Genomic DNA, 26,026 nt, shown 5'->3' on the forward strand with positions numbered 1-26,026 from the left:
TTATAGCAGCCCGAGCTGATAGGGGCAGAGGTTTTCTGAACACTGGTTGGCCTATTCAATTTTGGCCCCATACTTAAGGACTCTTGTATTGCCAGCTCAGGCTAAGAAACATAAAGGCTTCTTCACATGAGACATGGAGGGTGTCCTCTACCGCCCTCCACTCCTGCCAAGGAGAAAACAAAATTTTCCCCGAAGTTTTTTAGGGATGTGCATTTGTCAACTACTGAGGTACGAATGTAAGGGGAGTATGGTGCTCAGTATGGCCAAGTATGGCCTTGGAACCTGGGCTTCTGATGAAAGATGGGTCACATGTTCAGGATGAGGAGTTTCTTGGAACAGCATGTCCTCGAATACCTGAAGAGTCTAAAAAGTGGGAGTGGGTTGGCACTGACACTGCCCAGTAGGGACCACACTGAGGGTCTCACAGAGCCAGAGCTCTGCAGTGGGGCCCTCTGAGGAAGCCCATGGCTGGTGGATACACCAAAGAGTTCCAACAAATGAGGAAAAATGTCAAGGAGATTATGTGACACACAGCCAGTCTGGCACTGATTGGTGTTGTGTAGCACGTCCTACAAAGTTGGTCAAGGGTCCTACCCCAGCTAGTCCTCACACGGCCCTGTGAATCACAAAGATGGCGGGCAGTCCCATTTGCCAGTAAGGGAACACGTTCGGAGAAGCATACTCGCTTGAGGCCACAGGGTTAATAAAGATAACGCGGCACTCCTCCCACACTCGGCTTTGGCGGCAGCTCCCAAGTCTGTAAGTGGGACACCGCTTCATGGGAGAGCAGACAGCACGCCCGCAAGGTGTTAACACCTGAAATGATTGTATTCGTTACACGAATCACACACTAGCAAGTGAGTGTGGCTGAGTTCTCGTGAGAAACGGCCCAAACCAGCCCTGTATTTACCCAACAGTTTTATTTTAAGAGAATACTTCCAAGCTTTTCTACCCTCTCTCACGGTTCTAAACTTTGGTCTTAAATTAATCAGGCATTCTAGTATGGGGTGGTAGAAAGGGTACCAAAGTAGTTAATAAAGCAGTTGACACATAGGAACCAAAGACAAAATTGTACTGGCACCAAAAATACTGTTTGGAAATGTCAGTTTCAGTAGACCTAAAGATTCTAATTATAATTTAAGACTATAATTTGTGATGCACTTTGGGAGAAAACACAGCCAGTTTTAGCTCCCTAGAAACATGATTTAATGGCATCTGGCCTAAGTCACGTGCGAGGGCTTGGTAGTTCAGTATGGTAATTGAGCGGGGCTGTTGATGAAAAATGAAGGCGCATTTAATGCAAACAAATGAGCAGAGTCACACAACTGTAAGATGACTGACCTTTATTGTCCTTTGTTGTCTGTGCAGAGGCAAAGGAACGGCAAGGCAGGGTGCGCTTGGGAAATCTCAGTCTTGCAGGAAGGTGATGGCAGAAGTCCCACCTGGACCGAGGATCGGTGGTCCACACTCCAAACCGTGTGGGGACTCTGCCCTGGCTGCCTTCCACCACCGCCAACAGGCTCACACTGGGGCTATCAATCCACCCTCCACCGGGCCACCTGCTGCCACACAGGGATGCTGGAACCTTTGTACATACGAACCCTCATCTACCCCAGGCAGCTGGAGGACTTCCCATGGTGGTTTGGGACAAGACTGACGACGACTGTCAGTTTTAACTATAAGCCTTAAAGCAGTTGCTGAAGCCAAAATGTGTATCTGTCTTGTGTCCTTTAATTGCTGGTTTCTTCCTTAATTGCTACGTGTAAATCCAACTCTTTCAGCTATCCAGACACTCATTAAACACAGGGATTTTAAGCATCAAGTCAAAATGGAACACACAACAGCGAGACCTGAAAAGTCAGAAGGACTTGTTATTTCCAGGGATAAGGTACAGAATACACGTGCTTCGTCTAGACTAGCGATCCACACCACTCACCTGGATATATATTCTGATGTAACGGGGTACCCCAACTCCAGGTACCAGACCCCAAACTTCTAATTTATATCAAAGGCAACAAAGAGATACAAATCAACTCACAGAAAACAGGAATGGCAGATGAAGAGCAAACTCTCATGGGCGAGAGTATCTTATTTCCCTTGGAAGCCTTCCTTCCTGGGCTGGTGTTGGAAGGTTGTACCCCTGAAGCCTGATCTCTGGGTGTGCAACCCTGCCCTACCACGTACCAGCCATGTGACCTTGTGCACGTACCTCATGCCTCACTTTCTCCATCTCTGTAAGGGGGATGAGAACAGGGCCGTCTCATGGGATTGTAATGAGGAATAATAAGTGAGGACGCATAGATGGAGCGCTGAACACGCACTCGTAATTAGCTCGCGAAGGCACAAATCCCGTTTTCCGGTGCCTGGCACATCGCGACCGTTCGAGATTCATTTACCGATTGAGCAAATGAAAGTAAGACCCGGGTGAAGAGAGAAAAGCTGCAGCTGAGAAGCGGGGCTGACGAACATTTAGGAAAACATTGTGTGACAGATAATTTCCAAAGAGTAAAGTTAAGACCAGGCTTGAGATTCTGCTTTCTCTTGGAGAGTTTCACTAATTCAAATTTATTATTTCAACATACAAAGATGTGGTGGTAGAAAAAGAAAACACACAAATAATAAATTTATTAGCCTCCTCTCTAAAAATGTTTTCCTGTAGGCACTGAGTGTTCAGTAAATGCTAGAGTGACTACTTCCCCGTATTGAGTCTGAGTTTTCCCAAAGATCAATACACACATAGTCTTCTCATAATACGTTTTTTATTACAATATCCAAAAAACTGAGTATGCAAGTTTAGGAGGTCTCGAGACCCCTTCTTCAGTTGTAGGAATGTGCCATCTCAAGACTGTATATTTCAACTATAAAGAAGTTCAAATGTAAAGAAAAAAATGCAATTTCTTCATAAACATTCTGTGTGTCTTTTACCTACCAATCACATATTCTCTTGTAAACCCTGAAAAATTCCCTGTAAAGCAAATAGTTCTTACACACACACACACACACACACATATATACACACACACATCCATGGATGTGTGTGTGTATATATATGTGTGTGTGTGTGTGTGTGTGTGTATATATATATATATATATATATATATATATATGGTGTGCGTGTGTGTGTGCGTGTGTGTGTGTAAGTGTATGGTAGCTCCCCTTCCCCAAAGATCAGCTGTTTTCCTTAATCATCTGTATTAGTGTCAACAAATGGCTACAGATACATATTACTTTGAGAATTAAATACATAATTGTGAAATTTAAACAAGCCGAAGGGCAAGAGGAAAAAGCACTATGCGGATGGCACATCTGGGGGGAAATGACCACAACCTCTGTCTTTCGGAGTCACTGGTCCGGCTTCTGCGGACGGACTTTCAAGGAAATTTCTTTTATTGCAAGCATAGCCCCGAAGGCACTGGAGTTTCCTCACGACTGTCTCATCTGGTGGTTCTGGTGCTGCTACCCGCAAGCGCGTCCACTCTCCCTGGACAGTCTGGGAGCCATGCAGGGGCGAGGGGCACGGAGCCAGGGCTGCCAGGACCGGGGACCTCGCAGGTGCCGCCTGGCCGGAGAGGGAGCCCAGGGCCCGCGGACCCCGCGTTCGGAGCGTACTGTAGTTCACATAATTAACGGCAGCTTTGGTGCATTCAAACCGTGCCCAATGTCTTTTTCATGAGGGGTTCTGTCAGCGTGAACAACCCGAAGGCTGTTTTCAGTTGCACAGGAATAAAGTGAAGGAACATTCCTCCTCGCCTCCCGACCCCTGAACCTGGCCGGGAGGAGGGCGGCTGGAGAGTGGGTGGCAGGGCGCGCGGCGCGGCAGAGGAGAGAGGCGAGTGGCAAACAAACCGACCTGCACGCGAAGATGAACGAGGCAAAGGAAGCCAAGAGACGATGATGAACCACCGGACGGAGCGGAGCCCGCTGCGGGAGGGCCCGTGAGCGCGGCTGCTTCTGGGGGCCGGTCCGCTCGGCTCTGGGGAGGTGAGTGCGGCCCCGAGGGCCCAGAGGTGGCTGGGGCTGTGGCAGGGGCCGTCACTGCAGCGCTCTCACGAGGTAGAGCTTCTCCCCGTGCTCGCTGGTGAAGATGGGTGCCTTTTTGTAGTGTTCCACCAACTCGTCCATGGTGTGAAACCGCCGCTGCCCGATGCAGTAGACATTGTCCACAAGCTGCACCTTGAAATGTTTGTTCTTCCCTGATGCTTTCAGAGACACGGAGAAGTCACTGGGCTGGGGAGGAAAGAGAACACGAGTCAGGGTGGGCCACGCGCAGGAGACGGGGGATCGCCACCACCCGCAAGCACAGGAGCCTGGTCTCCTGCGGTGTCTTCTACGACACCTGACGCTGAGGATGACCCGGAGGCCATCCAGGGTTCACGTATCCGGACCCCGAGCAAAACTGCATTTTGCTTAGTACAGCTTCGGTGCCAAATAGATTTTAGTGTGAAAACCGGAGACTCCAGGGCCTGCAGGACACCGGTGTTAACCGGATGCTGAAGAGACTTGCATCTTTTCAAATTTCCCAACCTATTTGGGATAAACTGGGAATCTGTAAAAAGTGGATTTGCATATAGGCAGCAGCTAGAGATTTCCTTTCTGCTGACTATCAGAAATTAAGCCATCAAAAATGTTCAAATTCTAAGCTATTTAAAAATAAATACTTTAAGAGCAGTTGAAAACTCTGGCTTGCATTTTAAACATGGTTGGTAATATCCTGGGGGGGGTGGGGGGTGGCTGTACTATGGTTTAAGCACAAATTTTCCTGAGAAACATTTAAATTTGTGATTATGTCGGTGCCTTGCTTACCTTTGAATACATTTTTAGAAAGATACCATTATTTTTATTAAAATTGGTCCTGCCTCTTCTGAGGCACTAAATAGCTGGCAAGGCTGAGGAGGGGAGTGGAAGGAGGCTCGCCTCCCACAACGGCCTCAGAGTAAAACCCTACTGCCCACCACAGCCCATCGGGGCTGTGTCTCCTGGCCCCTATGCCTACAGATCAAAATGAAGGAGATGAAAGTATGTCCCACCCCTAGTGCCATTTTCACATCTGTTCATGTTGTTCTTTGAGCCATCCTGTCCCCCCACCTTGGACAACTATTCCTGTAAGGCTCAGCTATAAGGTTTTCCACCCGGGGAAGCCTCCCCATTCTCAATCAAGAGAAGTTCTTCCTCCTCGTCTGTCCACATAGCATAAAGCAATAGCTTCCAGTGGCAGAAGAAGAGAGCATTCTAGTAACTTCTCTGTAATAAATAATTTACACGTATGTCTTATTCCTTCATTATGCATTAGGCCAGGTAGACCATGTCTTCTCCACCGCCATATTTCGCCATATTTCGCCATACAGATGGTGAGTGCCTACTACAGTTCTTTTTTTCTTTTTTTAAAGTTCATTTATTTATTTTAAGACAGAGAGACCATAAGCAGGTAAGTGGCAGAGAAGAGAGGAAGAATCCCAAGCAGCCTACACACCACCAGAGCAGAGCCCCAATGTGGGGCTCGAACCCATGAATTACAAGATGACGACCTGAGCCAGGATCAAGACACTTAACCGTGTGAGCCACCCAGGCGCCCCAAGGCTACTACAGTTGGTGACTGAATTCCTAAAGCAGGATTCAGTGTTCCCCAATACCCAGCACCTTCTTGCTGCTGAGGACCCACCCAGCTTTGTGTCCTTCCCACGGGGACAAAATGAACAAGCATCTCAGCCATTGTCTCTTACGCAGAGTTTACAAACATTTGATACAAAGTGTGCCAATCTTGCAAGACAAGTGGAAATCCCATGAAGTCAATGACAGCTCAGGGAAATGGATGTCTGGGGACATTCAACTCTGTAAAAGCACCTCGGGGCTCACCCACCAGTCACAGCTGCTACCATAAAAGAATCAAGAGATAATTGTATTCATAGTTTGTATTTATGTATCCCTCAGTCTCAAACAGACCAAGCAGAAACAAACCTTTGAGGGAAAAGCCCCATCTTATCTCCACGCTTCATCCCAGGGCTTGATGTCCCAGAGGAACATCAAATGGTAACAGGGTGAACCTTCAGGAAGACACAGGAAGAGTTCTCTGCGATTCAGCCTCAGGCTACATGTGATTTTCAGAATCATGGCCACTAAAGGGTCGGGGGTGGGGAGGAGGACACAGAACTTGAAGAGCATTTCCCACACCAGACCTCTTAGAAACAAGTCATCACGAACCCTGATGTCACAGATGATCCGGTCAACCCACCCTATCAACGTAATATTCTAAACAGCAAACAGCACAAGACAGCGTTGGTTCTAAGCAATCACTTGACTGCATAATTCTCAAATCATGACTGTTTCGCAGGACTGAACTAGATAGATGCAGCCTAGCGTCAGCGTCCTCAGAATCATCGCCCAAGCTGGTGGCTGTGTACTGTTCTAAAAAAAGAACGGAGTGAAGCAGGTGCGGCCTGACGGGTACTCCACGCGTGAGTGAGGCCTGCGGTGTTGGCGTCATCGTGGCTGTCACAAGTTATTAGTCCTAGCGGATCAGGACACCACAACCGCGTGCGACAGTACATACAAGTTATGAACCACTCAACCCTCTCCTGAGGGCTTCACGTTTTCCTTAAAGCAAGGTTTAGTTTCAAGCTTCTAGTAAATTTCATTGAAATATATCTACTCTGGGACAGGAGTCTGTGTCTTTCGGAGAAGACAGAAGGCCACCTCACCTTTACAGTTTAGCACAAGCGGGGCCCTACGCTGGTTTTATAGATACTTCTCAATTCACAGAGCAGCATCGTCGTGGAGGCGGTACATGAGTCAGGGTCAGTACATGACAGACCCAATTTTCATTAAGCCAAATGACCAGATGACTTTCTGACCAGGGAGATTTGCTTCTAATTTAAGCTCCTTAATGTAACATCATGGCACGTCACGTGTATGCGTGTGTTAACGCCAGTAAAACTGATGCAGCAGAGAAGGTAATTGTTAATTTCATGGGCTCTTGAGCAGAAACTAAGCTTAAAGTTAAGGACACAGAACGAACCAAGTTTATGTCAAGCAGGAATGCTGAACATTTGGGGCATTCTCAATGCATCCTGAGTAGAATTTCCAATCTACGAACTAAAACACAGTTACATGTTCTCACAACCAGCACTAAATGAAGCCTGAAGAGGAGCTAGACCAGTGGCTCTCAAGATGTGCTCCCGAGACCAGTAACGGTGGCAGTGTCACCTGGGAATCAGCCAGAAAAAGCAAATTCTCAGGCCTCGCCCCAGACCTGCTGCCTCAGAGACTCCAGGGTGGGGCTTAGCCATCTGTGTTTCATTGAGCCATCCAGGGGATGCTGAGACAGTTTGAGAACAGAAATGAGATCTGGGCCAACTACCAGCAGCGCTCTCAGATGATCAGAGCCATGAGAAAAAGATATGAACATGACTGATGGGCTAAGTAGCCCCTCGAAGGAGGGAGCTCCATGGCCAATCTCACCTCCAGGCTGTGGATGCCTTCCTGATTCTAAGGAGTCCGGCCTCGGGGCGCCTGGGTGGCTCAGTTGGCTGAACAACTGACTTCGGCTCAGGTCACTATCTCACCATTTGTGAGTTCGAGTACCACAGCAGGCTCTGTGCTGACAGCTCAGAGCCTGGAGCCTGCTTTGGATTCTGTGTCTCCCTCTCTCTGCCCTTCCCCTGCTCATGCTCTGTCTTTCTCAAAAATAAATAAACATTAAAAAAAAAAATTAAGGGGTCCGGCCCTGCTCCAGACTTTGCTGCGCAAAGCTGCCTCGATGAAACACTGGGACACAGGTGGGGAGAATGCTCTAACATCTCTTTTCCTCAGTTTGGGCCAATTCCCTGGGCCCGACAGAGATGGAGAGGCTCCAGAGTCAAAACAACTCTGCCTCCAGAGAAAGCTCATGAGGCAGGGGAGGACCCCTGGGAAGGCAGTGCCACCAGTCTTGTCCACATTTCCATGGTCCTTCCAGGCTGGTTTTCTGGAATGACTTGGCAGACTTGGGTGAAAAAAACCATGCCACGCTCCCCTCGACCAGTAGTGCTGTGCTCTGGACCCTCACTTAAAGCTTGTCAAAGAACCTTAACAGGGTTTTGTGTGAATACCTACACTGAGAAAAGAGGACCCAAACAGACTCCAGCCCCGCATTCTCTCTCCACACACGCTTTTGTTTTGGGGTGTTACTGATCGGAAGGCACAGGCCCCCATGAGGTAGTAAACAAGCTTTCCATGACGGGGCCCAAGAGCGGAAGCCTGTTGAGTGTCCCTCCTCGGGAGGCCAATGTGTCGCAGTGATTGTGAGGTGGGAAGTGTGCCAGACTTGGGAAGTCTTCATGGTTGGTGGGGGTAGAAGCCGGCGCTACCGTTTTTGCATCATGGAGAAGTTGAGTGCAGGCATTCTTAAGAACGCCGCACTTCCACTGCAGGGAGGTGTTCTAGAGAAGTGCTCTAGAGAAGCGTGCACATGTGTACTAGGCTACAGGTTTAGGAACGTCCGAGCAGCATTACTCATAATGACGTTGAAGTACAAACACTCTTCACCTCCACCAACAGGAAAATGGACACATAGATGAGGTATATACTTCATCAAACAATGAAATCGATCTAACAGGGAAAAATCTGTTATAAGATGGCCAATAGGACTGATGGAGAAATTTCCAGTCCCCCACCGAAGACTCCACTTCCGGGTTCTTCTTCCTGCCCTGCTTGCTTCACGTGCCAAATTACTACTAATGCAGAATGCAGAAGTAACAGGCTACAAATTGTTCCCTCTGCTTACACTCGGGACTCAGACCTCTGGAGAGTGATCTCTGAGCCCACTGGTGTAACATAAACTTCCTGCCTTCCGAGATCTCCGAGTGCCACTTGGTTCTTCCCCCAGGTGATCCAGACCAGGTCCCATAACGTATCAACGTGGACTAAATAAATCTCATACAGTATGGACCAAGAGAAGAAAATGAGAAAACAATAGCTGCAGTATGATACCATCCACAGGATTCAAAAGCAGGCAAAGCTAAAATGGACTGTTTAGGGATATACACATAGGTTTAACCAATGATGAAAATGATTATCATAAAATCAAAGGTAGCAGTTATCTCTAGTGGGAGGCATGGTGCAATCAGGAAGCTACTATGGGGGTGGGCAGGAGCTTCTGGAGTACCAGCAGTGTCCTATTTCCTGACCTTGACCTGGGTTAAACACATACTTCTTAAACGACATTTTCTGGGTGCTATGTGTCATAATGAAAAATGTTTTGAAGACGATAAATCTGAAGCTAGACCTGGCCCGGCTATCCACTAGTCATGTGGCACTGGCATTTACTGCTTCAAATATTGCCTCCCCCTCTTGCCTACCTCTCCTCCTCACCATCCACTCTTTTGGGACACCGGTTACGTGTACAGTAAACTTTTCAGTTGGTCCTATAAATCTCAGTTAAGCCTTCTATAACAGAATACCATAAGCTGGGTGGTTTAAAGACAGAAATGGACTTCTCTTAGTTTGAGAGACAAGGAAGTCAAGATCAAGTAGCTGGCAGATTTGGTGTCTGGTAAGGGCCTGCTTCCTGCTTCATAGATAACCATTTTCTCATGGTGTCCTCAAACGGCAGAAGGGCCAAGAGAGTTCTCTAGGGTCTCTTTTCTCATGGCACTAATCCCAATCATGAGGGTTCCTCCCACCGTATATCATCACATTGGGTACTGGGCTTCAGCATGTGAATTTTGCAGGAGATAAAGGGAGACACACACACACATTCGGTCCATAGCAAAATCTCTTCTGCTTTTCTCTTTTTTTGTGTGTTTTAGAAACCTAAAATTTCTATTCCTTTGAGCTATCATCCCATTTACTAATCCCTTCTTTGGCTGTGTTTAATCTACCGTAAACCTACCAAGTTGTTAATTTCAATTACTGTATTTTTTGGTCTTATAATTCTCACTTTGCTCTTTTTGTTTATTACTTCTAATTCTCGACTCAAATTCATCTTGCAGAATTTCCTGAAACTACGAATCCATTCACCTTAAAAACCACACTTACACATTCAAAATCTGGGTTTCTGTAGGTCTGTTTCTATTCTCTTTTTCTCCCCTCTTTGTTTTTGGTAATTCAGCCTTATCTTTTGGTACTTTAATTTTAATGCTGCATATTGATATGAGGTTTGCAAGGCTGATACTGTCTTCCAGAGATTTATTTGCTTTTGCTTCTCTACTCAGTGAAGGTAACACAGAACACTTTAATACAATGAGGAACAGACTTAATGACAGTGTGATTTATTTCAGGTTTGCTTTGGGCTTCTAGTATGTAGAAGAGTAGTAGTTTGGAGAGTCCATACTAAAGGCCTGGTTTTTTGTTTTGTTTTTTTTTCTGGGGCCATGACTCCTTGGTGGCCCTGACCTCTAATTTTTGCCCCCAGCACCATAGGCTCCTGAAAGACTACTTCTTGGTTGCTTTTTGTTTGTTTCAAGGTTTTGTCCAGCTTTTCTAGCTGTTTTCAGCAGAAGTGTTAGTCTGTAAGAAATCAGTCCACTATGACACAGGTAGAAACTGGTCATGTGACATTGGGCAAGTCGTGATTTGTTCAGACTCTAGGTTTCTAGTACAGTTACACTAACTGAGAAGGAGGACAGTTGGTTGTATTATAGGCTGTGGAACCAGGCTGCCTGGGTTCATATTCTGGCTCCTTTACCGACTAGCAACACAACCTTGGGCAAATTTCCCAATGGTTTGCTGCTTCAGTTTTCTCAACCGCAAAACAGATAGAATTCCTGAAACTGGAAAGAGACTGGAACAGTTTAATAAACTACAGTCATGTCAGGAGTACAACATCTTTGGGGAAATATTAAGCGAACACCGCCATTTAGGGGCTCTTCTTTAAGTTTGTTTTATGAAACTTTATAAACACAGCAATCAGCATCTTGCCAACTTTTAAAAGATTTCTTTCGATTAGAATCTCTAGAGAATACTTAACTTTCCAAACAAACTAGAAGAGGTCTATCTTCTATTGCAGAAGCATCACATTAAAAAAAAATTAAAAAAAATTTTTTCAATGTTTATTTTTGACAGAGAGAGAGAGAGAGAGAGAGAGAGAGAGAGAGAGAGCGCGCACGCACATGAGCAGGGGAGGGGCAGAGAGAGAGGGAGACACAGAATCCGAAGCAGGCTCCAGGCTCTGAGCCGTCAGCACAGAGCCCGACGCGGGGCTCGATCTCACGAACCTCGCGATCGTGACCTGAGCCGAAGTCAGAGGCTTAACCAACTGAGCCACCCAAGCGCCCCCCGCCCCCGCAAAAAAAATTTTTTTAGTATTTATTTTTGAGAGAGAGATAGAGCGTGAGCTCTGAGGGGGAGGGGGAGGGAGAGAGGGAGACACAGAATCCAAAGCAGGCTCCAGGCTCTGAGCTGTCAGCACAGAGCCCAACATGGGGGTTGAGCTCACAAACCGTGAGATCATGACCTGAGCTGAAGTCAACACTTAACTGGCTGAGCCACCCAGGCAACCCAGAAGAATCACATTTTACTTCACTAGTGATCACGTGGTCATCCTTGTTTACATCTGTCTCTCTTACTACGCTCCAAGCACCTTGAACCAAAAGGCTCATTTCTAGTTCATTTTTACGGATGCTAGAGAAAAAACCAGATCCGATACGTAAGCACTCAATAGGTAGCCGCTGAACTACCTGCCACCAAGTATCTTTGAGGTCTCCTGATTTCCAGCAGAGGAAAAATAAACATTACCAACGTGACAGCTACTTGTTTGCTCCTTCTTTGAACAACAAATGGTAAAGCCGTGTCTCTTGAATTTTGTCATTTTTGTACTGTCGCCTTTCTTATAGTCTTGTTTTCTACCTGGAGTACCATATTACTTGTCTATTGGCTGTGTAACAAATCGCCCCCAAATTCAATGGCTTAAATACGGTGAATGTTTATACTTGCAATTTCCGTGGCTCAGGAATTTGGAAGTGCCTTAAAACTTGAGCTGGAACCACTCAACTCCTATTGGGCTACAGTCAAGACATCATCTAAAGACTTAACTAGGCATTCAGGAGCTGCTTCCAAGAACCAGGTTTGCTCGCATGTACCAGTCAGGAGCCCTTGAGTCTCTTCACAACCTGACAGCTGACTCCCTCAAGATCAAGAGATCTGAGAAAGAGCAAAGCCACAATGTCTTTTACAACCCAGTCTTGGAAATCACCTAACATCACTTCTACCACATTCTGCTCATTAGAGGTGAGTCATTAAGTGCAGTTCCTCCCGAAGGGGAGGCAATCAAGAATTTGTGGACATCTTTTTAAGCCATCACAGCTACCATGTTTGTTAAACTTTCTTTGGCTGCACTAAAATCTAACTACATACAGTCTTATATTTTCTTTTCAATTCTGAAACATCTGCCCTCAATTCCCAACGTCCCCCTACCCCCTTTCAATTCCCATCTTTGAGATTCCTCCCATTATCCACATTTTCTTCCCTTTCCTTCTCCAAACACTATACTTACTTGGTTCCATTTCTCTTGGCTGAACGCCATGCTAACTTTTTAAGTATTATAACATCAGACCATGTCTTCTTGTTCTCTCCTTCTGACTGTTCCTTGAAGGAATGATTTTTCTATTCTCAAAGCTTTTGAACCAGAGATTCTGAAGAATTATCATTTGGGATAAGCAATTCATTTTACCCCCTTTTTTTTCAGGAAGTCATCTTCCAAGTGGAATATAAGGACAATTAATAGACTGGTAGAAAATCAACCTCTCTCTGGGCTTTTATTAATATGTTATCATTGTTTTTGTTTAGGTTTTAGGTCCCCTATTTGAATATAATCCCTCTAAGGACGAGAACTTGATTTAACTCCACATGTCCACACTGGGATCAGACTACATGTTCAATAACTGTACTGACTTTGGGGCCCCTGGATGGCTCAGTCGGTTGGGCGTCCAACTTTGGCTCACGTCATGTTCTCCCAGTTCGTGGTTTGAGCCTCGCGTCAGGCTCTGTGCTGACAGCTGAGCTCAGAGCCTGGAGCCCACTTGGGATTCTGTGTCTCCTTTGCTCTCTGCCCCTCCCCTGCTCACACTCTGTCTCACTCTCTCTCTCAAGAATAAACATTAAAAAAATAAATAAATGTACTGACTTACAAATTTCCAATTCTGACCATCTCTTCCATTATTCATTTCTTTAGGTAATTCTCACATCTCACCTCTTTGCAATTTCTGCTCACAAGCGATCACTTTTAGAAAAGAAAACTAAAGAACACACCCTCTCTTTGGTACTGTTTCTACAGGTTCATCAGCTTGATATCCACTGTTTGAAATACTTGCTGAAAAGCACTTTGCATTTTTATAAAACAGATGCCCTGGTCAAATATTCCTCTCCTTTCCTCAAGATTTAATCCTTATTTTCTCATTGATATAAATAAATAAATAAATAAATAAATAAATAAATAAATAAAGTCAAGAACAATCTGTAATATCCTTTATTTCTACCTCCAGCCCTGATAGCTTAAGTACTAATATGATTTTCTTCTAAGCATGTGGGTGGGAAGAAATAACGGGAGGGTAGGTAGGACCTTGCTCCCAAGCACTCCTGATTCTTAAACTTCTACTTTTTTTTCCACTTTGGGGAGTTGAAATTGTCCTTTGTGTGGTTTGCCAAGTCTCCCAGGGAGACTCTGGACTGATTTCCGGTCATGCTGGCTTTTGATTATCAACCATTTATACGCATATTTAATACTCTCTCCACTTCCAAATACAGGTCACCTTGTTGGTTTCTTGTCAATAGCTACATCATTCTTTCCTTTTGTTTGGCAAATGGATATTTCCCTTTTCTTACTTCTTTAAGGAAGGTACTCCTTGCCCAGAAAAGTAGTTCCTTTACCACAAAAATCTGAGAACCTATGGATTAGAGGCAAATTGTATTCCACTGATCAATACTCTCTCTGTTCTTATCTCAAAAAAAGCTTCCTTTCAGTTTTATCATTCTGTTAAATCACCTGGCCTGGTTGTCCAATATAGCCTTTTTTTTAATCAAAACTGACTCACTGTCTATACTTAGGCCACTAGCTGTCAATTGATACTACTCTCTTTGTTTCTGCATCAGATTATGTCGTCACTGGCATTTTCTGTTCTTCTTTAAATGTGTCTCTGAAATATTTACTCCACAGGCCGAAAGCCAATCCACCTGTGACAAGATCAAACATTATCGTTCTCATTACCTCCTGAAATAAACATTTCTACATAAATCATCAACCACAGAACCCAATCTTTAAATGACAGTGTTTACTCTCCATTTTTTAAAAAAAATTTTTTTAATGTTAATTTATTTTTGAGAGAGAGAGAGAGAGGGAGAGAGAGAGAGAGACAGAGCATGAGTAGGGGAGGGGCAGAGAGAGAGGGAGACACAGAATCCGAAGCAGGCTCCAGGCTCTGAGCTATCATCAGCACGAGCCTGATGCAGGGCTTGAACTCACGAACCGCGAAATCATGACCTGAGCTGAAGTCTGATGCTTAACCGACTGAGCTACCCAGGTGCCCCATTTTCAAGTTAGTACCCGTATGTGTGTGTACATCCCTCGTTGCCTCCCAAAACATAGTTCCTAAAATTAAATGTAAATACCTCAGAGGTTAGACTTTTAGAATACTGTCCTGTTCACTCTGTCTTTCTGCCATGTCATGCCCAGTGTAAATGATCAATAATAAATGGCATCCAAAAATTCAATTCCGAATTTTGCCATAGAACACAATGCTGCTCAAAAGGGCTGGAACCAATTTTCTAGGCCGTAATTCAGTGGTTCCCAAACTTGAGCATCAGAATCACTGGGAGAGCTCATTCACACGGAGGGTGCAGGGCTCCATCCCAGGCACTCAGATTCAGCAGGTCTGCGGGAGGCCTGATATTCTGCATTTCTAGCAAGTTCTCTGGTGACACTGATGCAGCGAGCGACCACACTTTGAGAATTACTGCTACGAGGCTGAGGAAAATTTTACATGTGCCTTTTCCTGTTTGTCTGCGGAACTACTCAGGCTTGATTCTGTAGGATTTCCAGTGACTATAATCTGGTGGGAACTTTCAAAAAGGTGAAGAGAGTTAAGGAAGAAGGGAGTGAGCAGGCCAGTTTGCACACAATTCCACTCACGGACCTAACTGATAAAAGTCAAGCAATTCCTAAGAACCGCTTTCTGTGTTAGAAGCTCTACGGGGGTGGCTCTATTTTGTTACTCAACCCCACATTGGCCATGCCACCAGAGGCCACGGTAAGGAGCTGTTTAGCGAGAGTGCCACAAGAAACATCCCCACACAAGCAACCAGTGCAGCTGAGATTAACAGGTTACGTGCTGATACAAATCAAAACCACAGTGAGCTGTCACTCACTTCACACCCATTAGGGTGGTTATGGTGAAAAACAAAACCTCCAAAAAACAGAAAGTAACGACTGTTGGTGTGTATGTGGAGAAACTCTGTGCACCGCTGGTGGGAATGTCTAGGTGCAGCCGCTGTGGAAGACAGATAGCAGCTCTTCCAAAAATTAACCACTGAATTGCCATTTGATCGAGCCATCCCTCTACTGGGTGTACACATCTACAAAAATGGAAGGCAGTGACTCGAAAAGATATTTGCACGCTCGTGTTCACAGCAGCATCATTAAAAATAGCCAAAAGGTGGAAGCTACCCGTTACCCATCTACAGATGAATTGATAAACAATATGGGCTAGATGCATAAAATGGAATATCATTCAGCTTTAAAAAAGGAAGGACATCCTGTCACAGGCGACAACATGGATGAACCCCTGAGGACATTATGCTATGTGAAATAAGCCAGACACAAAAGGGCAGACAGACACTGTCTGATTCCATCCACATGAGGTACCTAGAGTAGTCGGATTCATGGAGACAGAAGGTAGACAGAAAGGAGAAAGTCACCAGGGGCTGGGGAAAGGGGGAAGTGGAAAGTTAGTATTTAATGGGTCCACGGTTCCAATCAGGGAGGTTGAAAAAGTTTGAATGGTGATGGTTGCGTAATAAAGGGAACGTACGTAATGCCACTGCACTTAAAAATGGTTGAAACGGTGAATTTTCTGTAATGTACATTTCGTCACATAAAAAACATTTCTTAAATACAGTTTATATGCTAGCCTAAAAAGGTTTGTGAAGTTTTGGTGGGGACAGCAGGAATGTGATAGAGGAATCCGAGGCGTCAGGATGGGTGAGGACATGGGGGGTGGGGGGGGCGGGGAGGTCACAAGGGCCCAGCGCATCGCCTCCTAGTGAGGAGGGCACAGCAGTGGTACATTTTCTTCAGATCAACTGCAACACCTGGTGATCCTCGTTAAAGGTTTTTCCTGGTGGGGGGAGGCGGGTAGGGACACATGGCAGTTGGAGACGTGGCTCAGACACAACTCCTGAACCAAAAATGTTTGCTCTCCTTTGGCCTGGGGTCAGGCAACAATGATCCCTAAACTCGACTTTTTTCTATCAATCACTTTTTTCTCGACCTCCCCAGAATGCTACAAGGATCCTGATTGGCTCTGGCTGGGACCCCCAATGGGCACTCTTAGAATATCTGAATACTGGCAGTATTAGTGAGATACCCGAGAAACCATCTGTGCCAGGCAAGCACTTTCCATGCACGCAGCTTAAGACCAAAATGTATACACCTCTCGTGAAATTCCTTCCGTAAGTTGCAAAAGATCAGCTTTCAAAGGGCACGTGGTAAAGACCCCTGGCAGGCAGTACATGGGGCCCTCTGTTTAAGGGGAGAAGAGTTGTGAGCCTGCTGTCCAGGCACCTACCTACATATGAGAAAATCACGTTTATGTTTACCAAGTGTCGACCAGAGCCGGATTTAAACATTTCTCCATCTGTCCCGGTTCCTCACCATCTCTCACTCCACAATCTTGAAAAGTGGAGTGTGCGATCTTCCTTCGCCAGCCGAGAAACCACATCCACAGCAGGAAACAGCCCCATGGACCAGCCAGCGTGCACCTGCCGGGGCCTGCAGCCTCACCAGCCCCTCAGTATGCGTCTGCGCACGTGTGTTAAAAACAAAACAAAAATGCCCAGTTCCAAAAAAAAAAAAAAAATCCTAATGACTTCTATGCTTCTCTTTCATTGCTAATTTCGTGGAGTGATTGTGAGATTACTGAGAGGTGAGCCTAACTTCTTGTAGAAACCAAGTGGAAATCTCAGTCTAAAAGACAAATTTATTTAGCTATTTCTGTAGCCACAGCTAAAAAGAAATTGTTTAACAACAGAAAAAAAACACAAAAAACCAAAAACAACCGACCCAGAGGCTCACACTGGTATAGCATGTATTTTCCACATAAGCCTTTCTGATATATTAAATGCTAAAAACTTCCTTGACCCAGTTTTCAAAATTTTCCATTATAGCGTTAAATATTTTAAAACACTGGGGAAAAACATTTCTTACAGGTTCTGGTGATTTTCTATGAGAGCAATATAAATATTTAGATAAATGGTAGTTCATGATCTAAGAGATTTTTATGAAAATATTTCTGAACACCTTCATGGATAAATTATTTACTTTGACATATTTTTTGTGTTAATTTGAAAGGCTTGTTCTTCAGTTGCCAGTGGTTACTGGATGACCATTTCCCTCCCTACTATGTTTGCAGGCCTGAAGAAATGGTGTCTGGACCCCTCTCGTGGCAGCAAAAAGTAAGCCAGAGGCCACGGTTCTGATTCAAGCTCAACAGTGCATTTAGCACAACCCCAGGAGAACAGAGACACAACTCAGGAATCCTTAGCACTCTGTACTGGTTGGCTGCTGATTCCCATATTGAATTTATTATGCACATTCTGGATAATTAATTCATCAGTTAATGCAAAGAATATTTCTCGGGAGTCCCACCAAGGTAGTAGGATTCAACAGCCAACAACATGACACAACATGCATTCTCTGTGCTGACTTGGCCTTTCAAGGCGGCAACATTGTCATGTCCGGGGGCAATGACACGCTAGCATTAAGACTGCCCTGTGTCCCAGGAACATGTGGGAGCATGTGGCCCAGGCCTGCAGGTCAGGAGAGGCTTCCCAAGAGCAAAGATGGCCAGAATGAGACTTGAAAGACGTGTGGACATTACACTGATGGGGGTGCAGGGGAAGGGAGCTGTGTTCTAGAGTTTTCTAGATCTGTACGAAGGTCTGGAGGAAGAGACAGCCCAGTCCAAGAACCCAGGAACCCAGGTGTAAGGAGGAAAAGAGTGATGACACATTAGGACCCAGAGAGGAAGGTACAGACAAGAGAGAAGCCACTCAGCAATTATCAGCAACACAAAGAGAAAAGTGGCCACCTGCAGCTTCCCAATGACCTGAGGGGGCCTGCTCAGCTGACCTGCACCTGCTTCATTTACATGTCACAAGTCAGGTGAGTCTGGGCCACAGACTACTCTCTGTTCTGCTTTCGACATTTATATCCCTCCAAAAACAAATCAATGGATTGAGTAACATTTACTTTCTTTTGTAATATAGCAGAAATGAAACTCCATTTAAAGCCCTTCATCATAAATAATGCCTTTGGGGCTGAAATTCTAAGATTCTCAGGTGCCTTCTATATTGCTGAAAGGCTAGTAATTTTGTCCGTTGGTTACATGCAATTTTATCAGCACTCTGCGATGACACGGGAGCTCCCCGGCAGAGTGCTCACTTAACTCGACCAGCACACCCCCGCCTTCCAGGGAGAGAGAATGGGACGCCACGCCTTTAACCAAGGCCAAGGGCACAGTAGAGAAGCTTTGTTGGGTTCTGCAAAAAATTACAAGTGACACCTTGAGCAGATTTGTGATTGATTACCTTTTAAGAAATAGCTTCAAATAAGACTCTTGTCTTTTTCACATATGCCAGTTAATAGCGTGGGTTTGTTTGTTTTAAGGTAAATATTGAAGTGCTAGCCAGGACTGCCAAGGCTCCGAGCCATCTAAGAGTCGGATGAATGAAACAGGTGAGGAGCAGTGAACTCTGAGAGAAGTGCCCATATTAAATGATGGTTCAGGTCCTTCCGGTTTGAAGAATCAGATATAGTTAAAGTGGGAAATATTCTAAAAATCTAGGCTTAAAGTGTCCATTAGGTACTGGGCAAAAAGCCTGACAATCAAAAAGCAGCTTGTAAGTTTTGCAATTGGAAAGATGCAGGTATGCATGGATCACAGTAAAACCCATACTCTTTCTTAACATCAACCCATTTATGAGAAACCATCTAGGAATCAGGGCGCCAGACGGTGGATTTAGAAAGCTCATGAGCAAGTAAGTCACTGCTGGAAGGAACTCACTCCATAGCTCCCCATCCCCCGAACGGCTACGAAAGCGCCTTCACTCTACTCTGAGGACTGAACTCTTCCCATTCTCCATCAGGAACACAGAGCAAATGCAGCCACTTTGTTACCAAGTTCTCAACAGCTAAAAAAAAAAAATAAATAAACAAACAGAAAAGCACTTGAGGAGGTGAATTCCACTCAACAGGAGTCAACAGTTCTACCTAAAAGAATCTTTCCGACAAGAGTGAAAATGTTCATCTTTAAGCATGTTTATAATTCTTGGAAATGTACTATTAAGCAGAAATGGAGTTTAAGCAATTGCTGTAAATACGTATAAAACCATTAAAATTGCCTACCAGTTTTCAAAGTGTGGTCTCTAGACCAGCAGCATCAACATCACCAAGGAATGTGCTAATAATGCAAATTCTCGGGCTCCAGACCTCCCAGGTCCGGAACTTTGTGGGTGGGACCCAGCAGTCTGTTTTACCAGGCCCTCAAGGAGATGCTAGCACACGGTACAGTTTGAATATCACCGATCTAGAGAGACAAAGTGATGATATCATCCCAAAACAGAGTTCTGGTAAAAAAAAAAAAAAAATTACGGTGTTTTTTGTTTGTTTGTTTTTGGTGGGAGACAGAGAGCAAGCACAAACAAGGGGCAGAAAGAGAGTGAAAGAAAGAGAGGATCTTAAGCAGGCTCCATGCTTAGCAGAGTCCAATGCAGGGATGTATCTCATGAACCAGGAGATCTGGAACGGAGCAGAAATCAAGAGTCGGATGCTCAACTGACTGAGCCACCCAGGCATCCCACTCTTAATGGATTTTTTAAAAACAGCAAGGACTGAAACACATGACTATCCATGTGGACAATACGTACATCCAGTTATCTTCAGCAAGGTAGCTTTTCTCTATCAGAAGCAAATGTATTGTATGACCAAAAATCAGTCCCCAAATCCTACTGTGGAACAGAATACATGTGAGGAAGAAAGGTGATCTTTCTGGGATTTTTAAAGTCTTACAGAGGAAAATGGCTCCGTAAACTACAGGCTGACACCATCCAGCTAGTCACCTTGGGTGACGGCATCCTCGCTATAAGCTGTCTCCTTCTGAATGAGAGCAAACGGAAAACTAACCTATTGACAACTAACAGTTCATCCAGAAACCTAACCGCTGGTTATTCTTAACTGTAAGTACCACTTTCCAACCGCATCCACAGAAGAAGGATGGACAAATACAGAAGGATGTACGATGAGCAGGTAGGAACTTTGAATTTTCTAGAGTTAATGAGCTAGGGATTAGCAGGTGCAGGAAGGATAATGGAATATGGAGACTAAGAAACGAGGCTGTTTCACCTTGAGCTGCTGGGGATAAATGACAGTTATAGATGAGAAAGGAAAGTGGGGAGGAAGGGAGAAAAGATGGTAGAGAACACAAAGAATGAGTATTAAGATTCAGGACAGGAAAGAGAGCCCAAACAGGATCATTTGGTTTGTTCATTCCTTCCTCGATCAAACATGGCCGACAGAAAACACCCAGGACTTCACGGACCCTGGATATCACAGGATGTGGCCATGTTTGTGTTTGTTTTTCCAAAATATGTACTTCTCCTTCCCCAAAAGCACACATGTCCTAGGGCTCACACTTGGGTATATTTTGTATTTTTCAAAATAGAGAGAAACATTGATTATTTTTAAATGCAAGATACCATCAAGCAAGAGCCTAGCTTATTTATATTGGAATCACTCAGGAGATCTTAAAACATGATACATACCTTGAAGATGCACTCTTAAAAATGCTATTGTGCTTATTTAGAAGTCAGATGTCCTGTGGTAACCTCAGTCAGAGGAAAGTCTCCGGCCCAAAAACTGCCAGAGAGAAAAGGAAATGAAAAGAAGATGTCTCCAAGTCCAGCAGGTATGCCCAACGCATCAGAAACCTTTCTGACTCTGGCACGATACGATGTGATGTCAGGTTATGGCTGCTAGATTAAGGGCTCACACTGGTCTGGTGGTTGCTTTCAAAGCCAGGCTGTCATCTTAGAAATGCCAAAATTAATATGAAAAAAAGACAAAGAAGGAGAGGAAAGGACGTGAGAAACCCTGGCAAGAGGCAGAGGTAGTCAATGGACAGTGATCTGTCTGGATGGATCTGTCCATCCAGAAAGTTCCTCAACAGCCTCTGGTGACCTGGATGAGTGAGAAAAGCAGACCTAGGTCTGCTGTTAGGAGAAATGCAGCAACGTCCCTTGGAGCCCCTTGCAGCCTCCTTTTGGCACAAAGCAGGCATCCCAACGTCAGAAAACGCCACGTGTCATGGCACAAGCCACTGGGACAGGTGTCCCTGGACACCGTCAGGTCACATGGCACTCTCGAGCTAGAGCCAGTGCTAGTGAGGGTGCAGGGCTGACACAGGTCCCTTCCCCTCTCCATCCCCGTGACGTCATGCCATTACTATGTCATAGTTCAGTTTTCTAAGTTAAGATAGAATGTAGAAAATCTAAAAAGGCTCCCATAAAAATGATTAAAATACAACGTAAACAATGCTTCAGTTATTTAGAAAGTCAGCATATTCTCTAATAATCTGAGACAAACAAGACCCTGGAGCTTATTCAAGTGCTGAGATGGAACCCAAATAACATAAATACAGGCACACCTCAGAGATACTGCAGGTTCGGGTTCGGTTCCAGACCGCCTCAGTAAAGTGAGTATCACAATAAAGCAAATCGCATGAATTCTCTGGCTTTCAGGTGCATAGAAATGTTATGTTCACACTACACTCTAGTCCATTAAGCGTGCAGTAGCATGACGTTAAAAAAACTAATGTGCGTGCCTTAATTAAAAAATACTTTATTGCTAAAAATTGCTAACCATCACCTGAGCTTTCGAGGAATCATAATCACTGAGTGCAGATTACCATAATAGATCCACAAAGTGAGCAAATGCTGGTAGAAAATGGTGCCAATTAAACTTGCCTGTCACAGGGTTATCATAAACCTTCAATTTATGAAAAACAAATTTATCTGTGAAACATGACAAAGAGAAGCACAAGGAAATGAGGTATGCCTGTATCCCTCCCTCCCTACTGAAAAGGAGTTGGTCTCTGAGTTCAGATAGTGACACCACCTGAGTGTGTTTTTCTTACAGAAAAGTAGTGGGTCCATCCCAAGGCCAGCAACCTGGAGGGCACTCTTCTCATCTACCCTGGCCCCAAGCCCTAGAACAGGAAGAACAATGAAGAGGGCTAACATCTCCACGTTGGGGGTTGCTTTGGCCCCTCTGTATTCTAGGAAGTATCTTCAAACTCAAAATTTCTTTATTTTTTTTTAATTTTTTTTTTAAGTAATCTCTATGCCCAACGCAGGGCTCGAATTCACAACCCCAAGATCAAGGGTCGTGTGCTCCGCTGACTGAGCCAGCCAGGTGCCCCTTAAACTCAAAATTTCTAAATCAAGATTATATTTTCTGACTCTGGATTATACTTATCCCTTAAGTAGTCTGGACCAATCACCTTATTCCATAATTGGTTTTCCAGTGCTTCCTCTAAGTTTAGCTCAAAAGAGTTAAAAGTGCGCCATACTTAGCTCTCCTAAGCCTCAAGCATGATCTAAAAGGAAGCTATGTACAGAGTTTACATCTCGTGAGAACAATTCAATCTGATGTCTTGCCAGAAATGATAAACTCTGGTGGGTGGATAAGAAAATCTCAGAGTTCAGTTTTCAGATGTAGTTAATATCCAGGCCCAGTGTGCCTGCCGCAGCACATCTAAGGCGACTGCCAACTTTGCAACCTGCTGACCCCATAAGGGGTCTGGTTTCCACCACCATGGTGTTCCTCCTGCCTCGAAGAACAGATCACAGCTGTCTGTCTCTCAAAAGAGGAAAAACACTTCTGTGGCCTTGATTTCCTCCAAGATCACTCTACAAGAGTCTTGAGTATGCACTTACTCATTGTGCTACCAACCTTCCCAGAGGACACAAAATTACATATAGGTCACATACTTACTAGTCTTTTTTTTTTTTCACAACGTTTATTTATTTTTGGGACAGAGAGAGACAGAGCATGAACGGGGGAGGGGCAGAGAGAGAGGGAGACACAGAATCGGAAACTGGCTCCAGGCTCCGAGCCATCAGCCCAGAGCCTGACGCGGGGCTCGAACTCCCGGACCGCAAGATCGTGACCTGGCTGAAGTCGGACGCTTAACCGACTGCGCCACCCAGGCGCCCCTTTACTAGTCTTATAGTTTGCATTTGAAAAATTAAACTGAAACCTGCCAGGACCGATACAATGTAACCACAATGGATTCTACCTACAGAAGAAGTCTTGTTTTGGGGGCGTCTTATCGTATCTTATCCAGGCATATCTTCAAACAGATCTACAACACCGGTTGAGTATTTCCACAATGTACACATGAAAAGGTTATCCTACGTGACACTGGCCCAGATCTTCCAGACAGGCTCAGCCACATACCTGAAACACAAACCCCAAATCTGTCTGCTGCTGGAAAGGGATCTGCTACAAATCAAGTGGCTCCATACCTCGGATTCAGTGCACAAACACAAACTCATCTCTCTCAAGCACTGTCTTTTGCTTTTCAATTCTGTTCATAAGTGCTTTAAAAGCTTTTCAGAGATGAACTCCATGGTGCCGCCTGCAGCAGAGATGACCGTAGGACTGTATGGTTTAAAAAGAAAAACCAACCAACCAACAAAGGCTGTGTCAGAAATCAGGGGCCCCTCCTGCTGAGAACCGACATGCCCAGGACCCAGAAAGAAAACAAAGTCAACCACCAGGGCCTGGGAGGGGGGCAGGATGTCATTAACACAATGGGAAACCTGGAAAGAAAACGATGTCTGAGTCTGTAGAACAGAAAAGAGGTGATCTCAGTAGAGCCACCTTCGTGAGCTGAAAACCATTTTACTTACCATCCCATCCGTGAAACTACACCTGCAGGAGAATGACGGCAACAGCCCCCAGCTGAGTTACTTACACCCTCAACAGATTTAAGTCAATTACAGAGCAGCAACCTTACGCAGGAGTACAGGCACGGCGCATTCGGCTAGCCTGACCGGAGCCTCAAATATTTGGGGCTCTATGTTAACAAGAGCCCCAAACATTCTTTCGCTATTTTCAGCGAGCTCACGCAGCGTGGAAAGGGAATCGAGCAGACCAGCCGCGTTAGGCAATATACATACGCAGGCGCGCAGGCGCGCGGTTTTGTCCCGGCGCCTCCCTGCGCGGGGCAGACCTCGACCACCCCGGGGCACTTACCGAAGACTCGCTGTCCCTAATGAGGAAATCACCCTCGACGCCCCGCTCGTTGAGGGCACACTCGGCCTGGTGCCGCGTCACGTTGCCGTAGTACCACTCTCGGCCCGCGAAGCGCCCGCTGCACGCGGGGCCCGCGTAGCTTATCTGCGGCGCGTGCGAGGGGTGCAGGGCGGGCCCGTCGCTTAGGACCACCACGTAGTTTTTGGGGACCAGGCCGACCTGCCCCCGGGCGTTTTTGCACTTCCACCACTCGGGGTCGTTCTCGGGCTTCTCGATCACCTCCATGGTCTCCCCCTTCTCGAAGTTGAGCTCCTCCTCGGTGACCGAGCTGAAGGGGTACAGCGTCTGCACCACGTGCAGGACCCGGGCGCCCTGGCCATTGCTCATGGAGGCACCCTTCCGCAGGCTCAGGAAACTGGGGGACTCTGCGGCCGCTTCGTCCACCTCCTCCAGGACGTAGTTGGAGGGAAACCAGCCGATCTGCCCGTTGTAGCTGCCACGCCACCAACCGTCGCTGCACTTCTCCATGACAGTGACGCGCGACCCCTTTACCAGGGACAGCTCGTCCTCCCTCTCCGCCACGTAGGCGAACTTGACGAAGGCGGGGATGTTGAGGTCGTAGATGCGGTCGGCGCCGCCCCCGTTGGCTGGGTACTCGGCGTCTGTGCTGGGGGTCGGGGATGCGTCTCGCGCGCTGGTCTTCCTCTTGGTCTTGCCGAGGCCTGTGGAGACACAGCAAGGGCTCAGTGGGCACGGAGCACGGTGCCAGCCAGCACGCTCAGGGCATCACTGGTGCTCGGACACGCCTTCCCCGTCCCTACGACACATGGGGACAAAGCCACCGCAGGCACACCCTACAGCCGCCACTGGAAAAGGTGCAGGACAGTGGCCTTGGGCAGTTGGGGGGGCGCCTTTGTAAAAACTGGGAATTCCTACACCTGCTCTCTCATTCACTTCTAAGAGTACTAGCGGCGCAAAAGAGATCAAAACAGCAGAAAGCTAGTTTCCTTCTGAAAGGTGGTATTTTTAGATAACTCCTATGCTCCTCAGAGAGAAAAATAAGGCATAGACAAGATGTCTTTGGCCTTGTACTGGGCGGGAAGTTGGACTAATGAACTAGGCAAGAAGCAGAGCTACCTGCCTGGCTCCCACCTGGCTCCCCCTGTGGCCAGCCCACAGCCTCTTCCACTCAGGGGACACTCAGGACCTGCCCTCCCCCCACCCCCTCAACCAGCCACAGAACTGCCTGGCAGCACCCTGATGGCAGAAACCAATACCCTCCTTTCTTTCTTCTTCCTGCAATTCTGTCCTTTCCAAACGAGAGACTCATTTCCCACATGTTGTGATGAGCCAATTAGAAACCCATCAGCTGATCTGTTAAGTGTAAGGCAGATTTTTTCAGGTTGATTCAAAACCCACTAGTGGATCAAAACAATCATTTAATGGGTTGTGACCAGCTTGTATGTGTGTGTTGAGTTGTTTGGTTTCTTTAAGGGAGGAAGAAAGAAAAAATCTGCCTCAAGCACA

At 45.9% G+C, this 26,026-nt stretch overlaps 1 protein-coding gene across 3 annotated transcripts in view; it reads right to left on the reverse strand.

The window, feature by feature from the left end:
• Window positions 1-2,742: 2,742 nt before the first annotated feature.
• Window positions 2,743-26,026, reverse strand: part of NCK2 (NCK adaptor protein 2) — a 153,707-nt gene continuing 130,423 nt past the window's right edge. For 2 of the 3 annotated variants that reach the window (XM_047852208.1, XM_047852209.1), the window contains exons 4-5: window positions 24,500-25,221; window positions 2,743-4,227 (exon numbers count right to left, since the gene is read on the reverse strand). In XM_047852208.1, the coding sequence (XP_047708164.1) occupies window positions 4,033-4,227; window positions 24,500-25,221 (917 nt within the window). In that variant the 3' untranslated portion in view covers window positions 2,743-4,032. Of the gene's footprint in view, window positions 4,228-21,003; window positions 21,098-24,499; window positions 25,222-26,026 lie in introns of all 3 variants that reach the window. The other variant, XR_007150807.1, reaches the window with a different exon arrangement.

Source organism: Prionailurus viverrinus, chromosome A3 (assembly GCF_022837055.1).
Source record: "Prionailurus viverrinus isolate Anna chromosome A3, UM_Priviv_1.0, whole genome shotgun sequence".
NCBI lineage: Eukaryota > Metazoa > Chordata > Mammalia > Carnivora > Felidae > Prionailurus > Prionailurus viverrinus.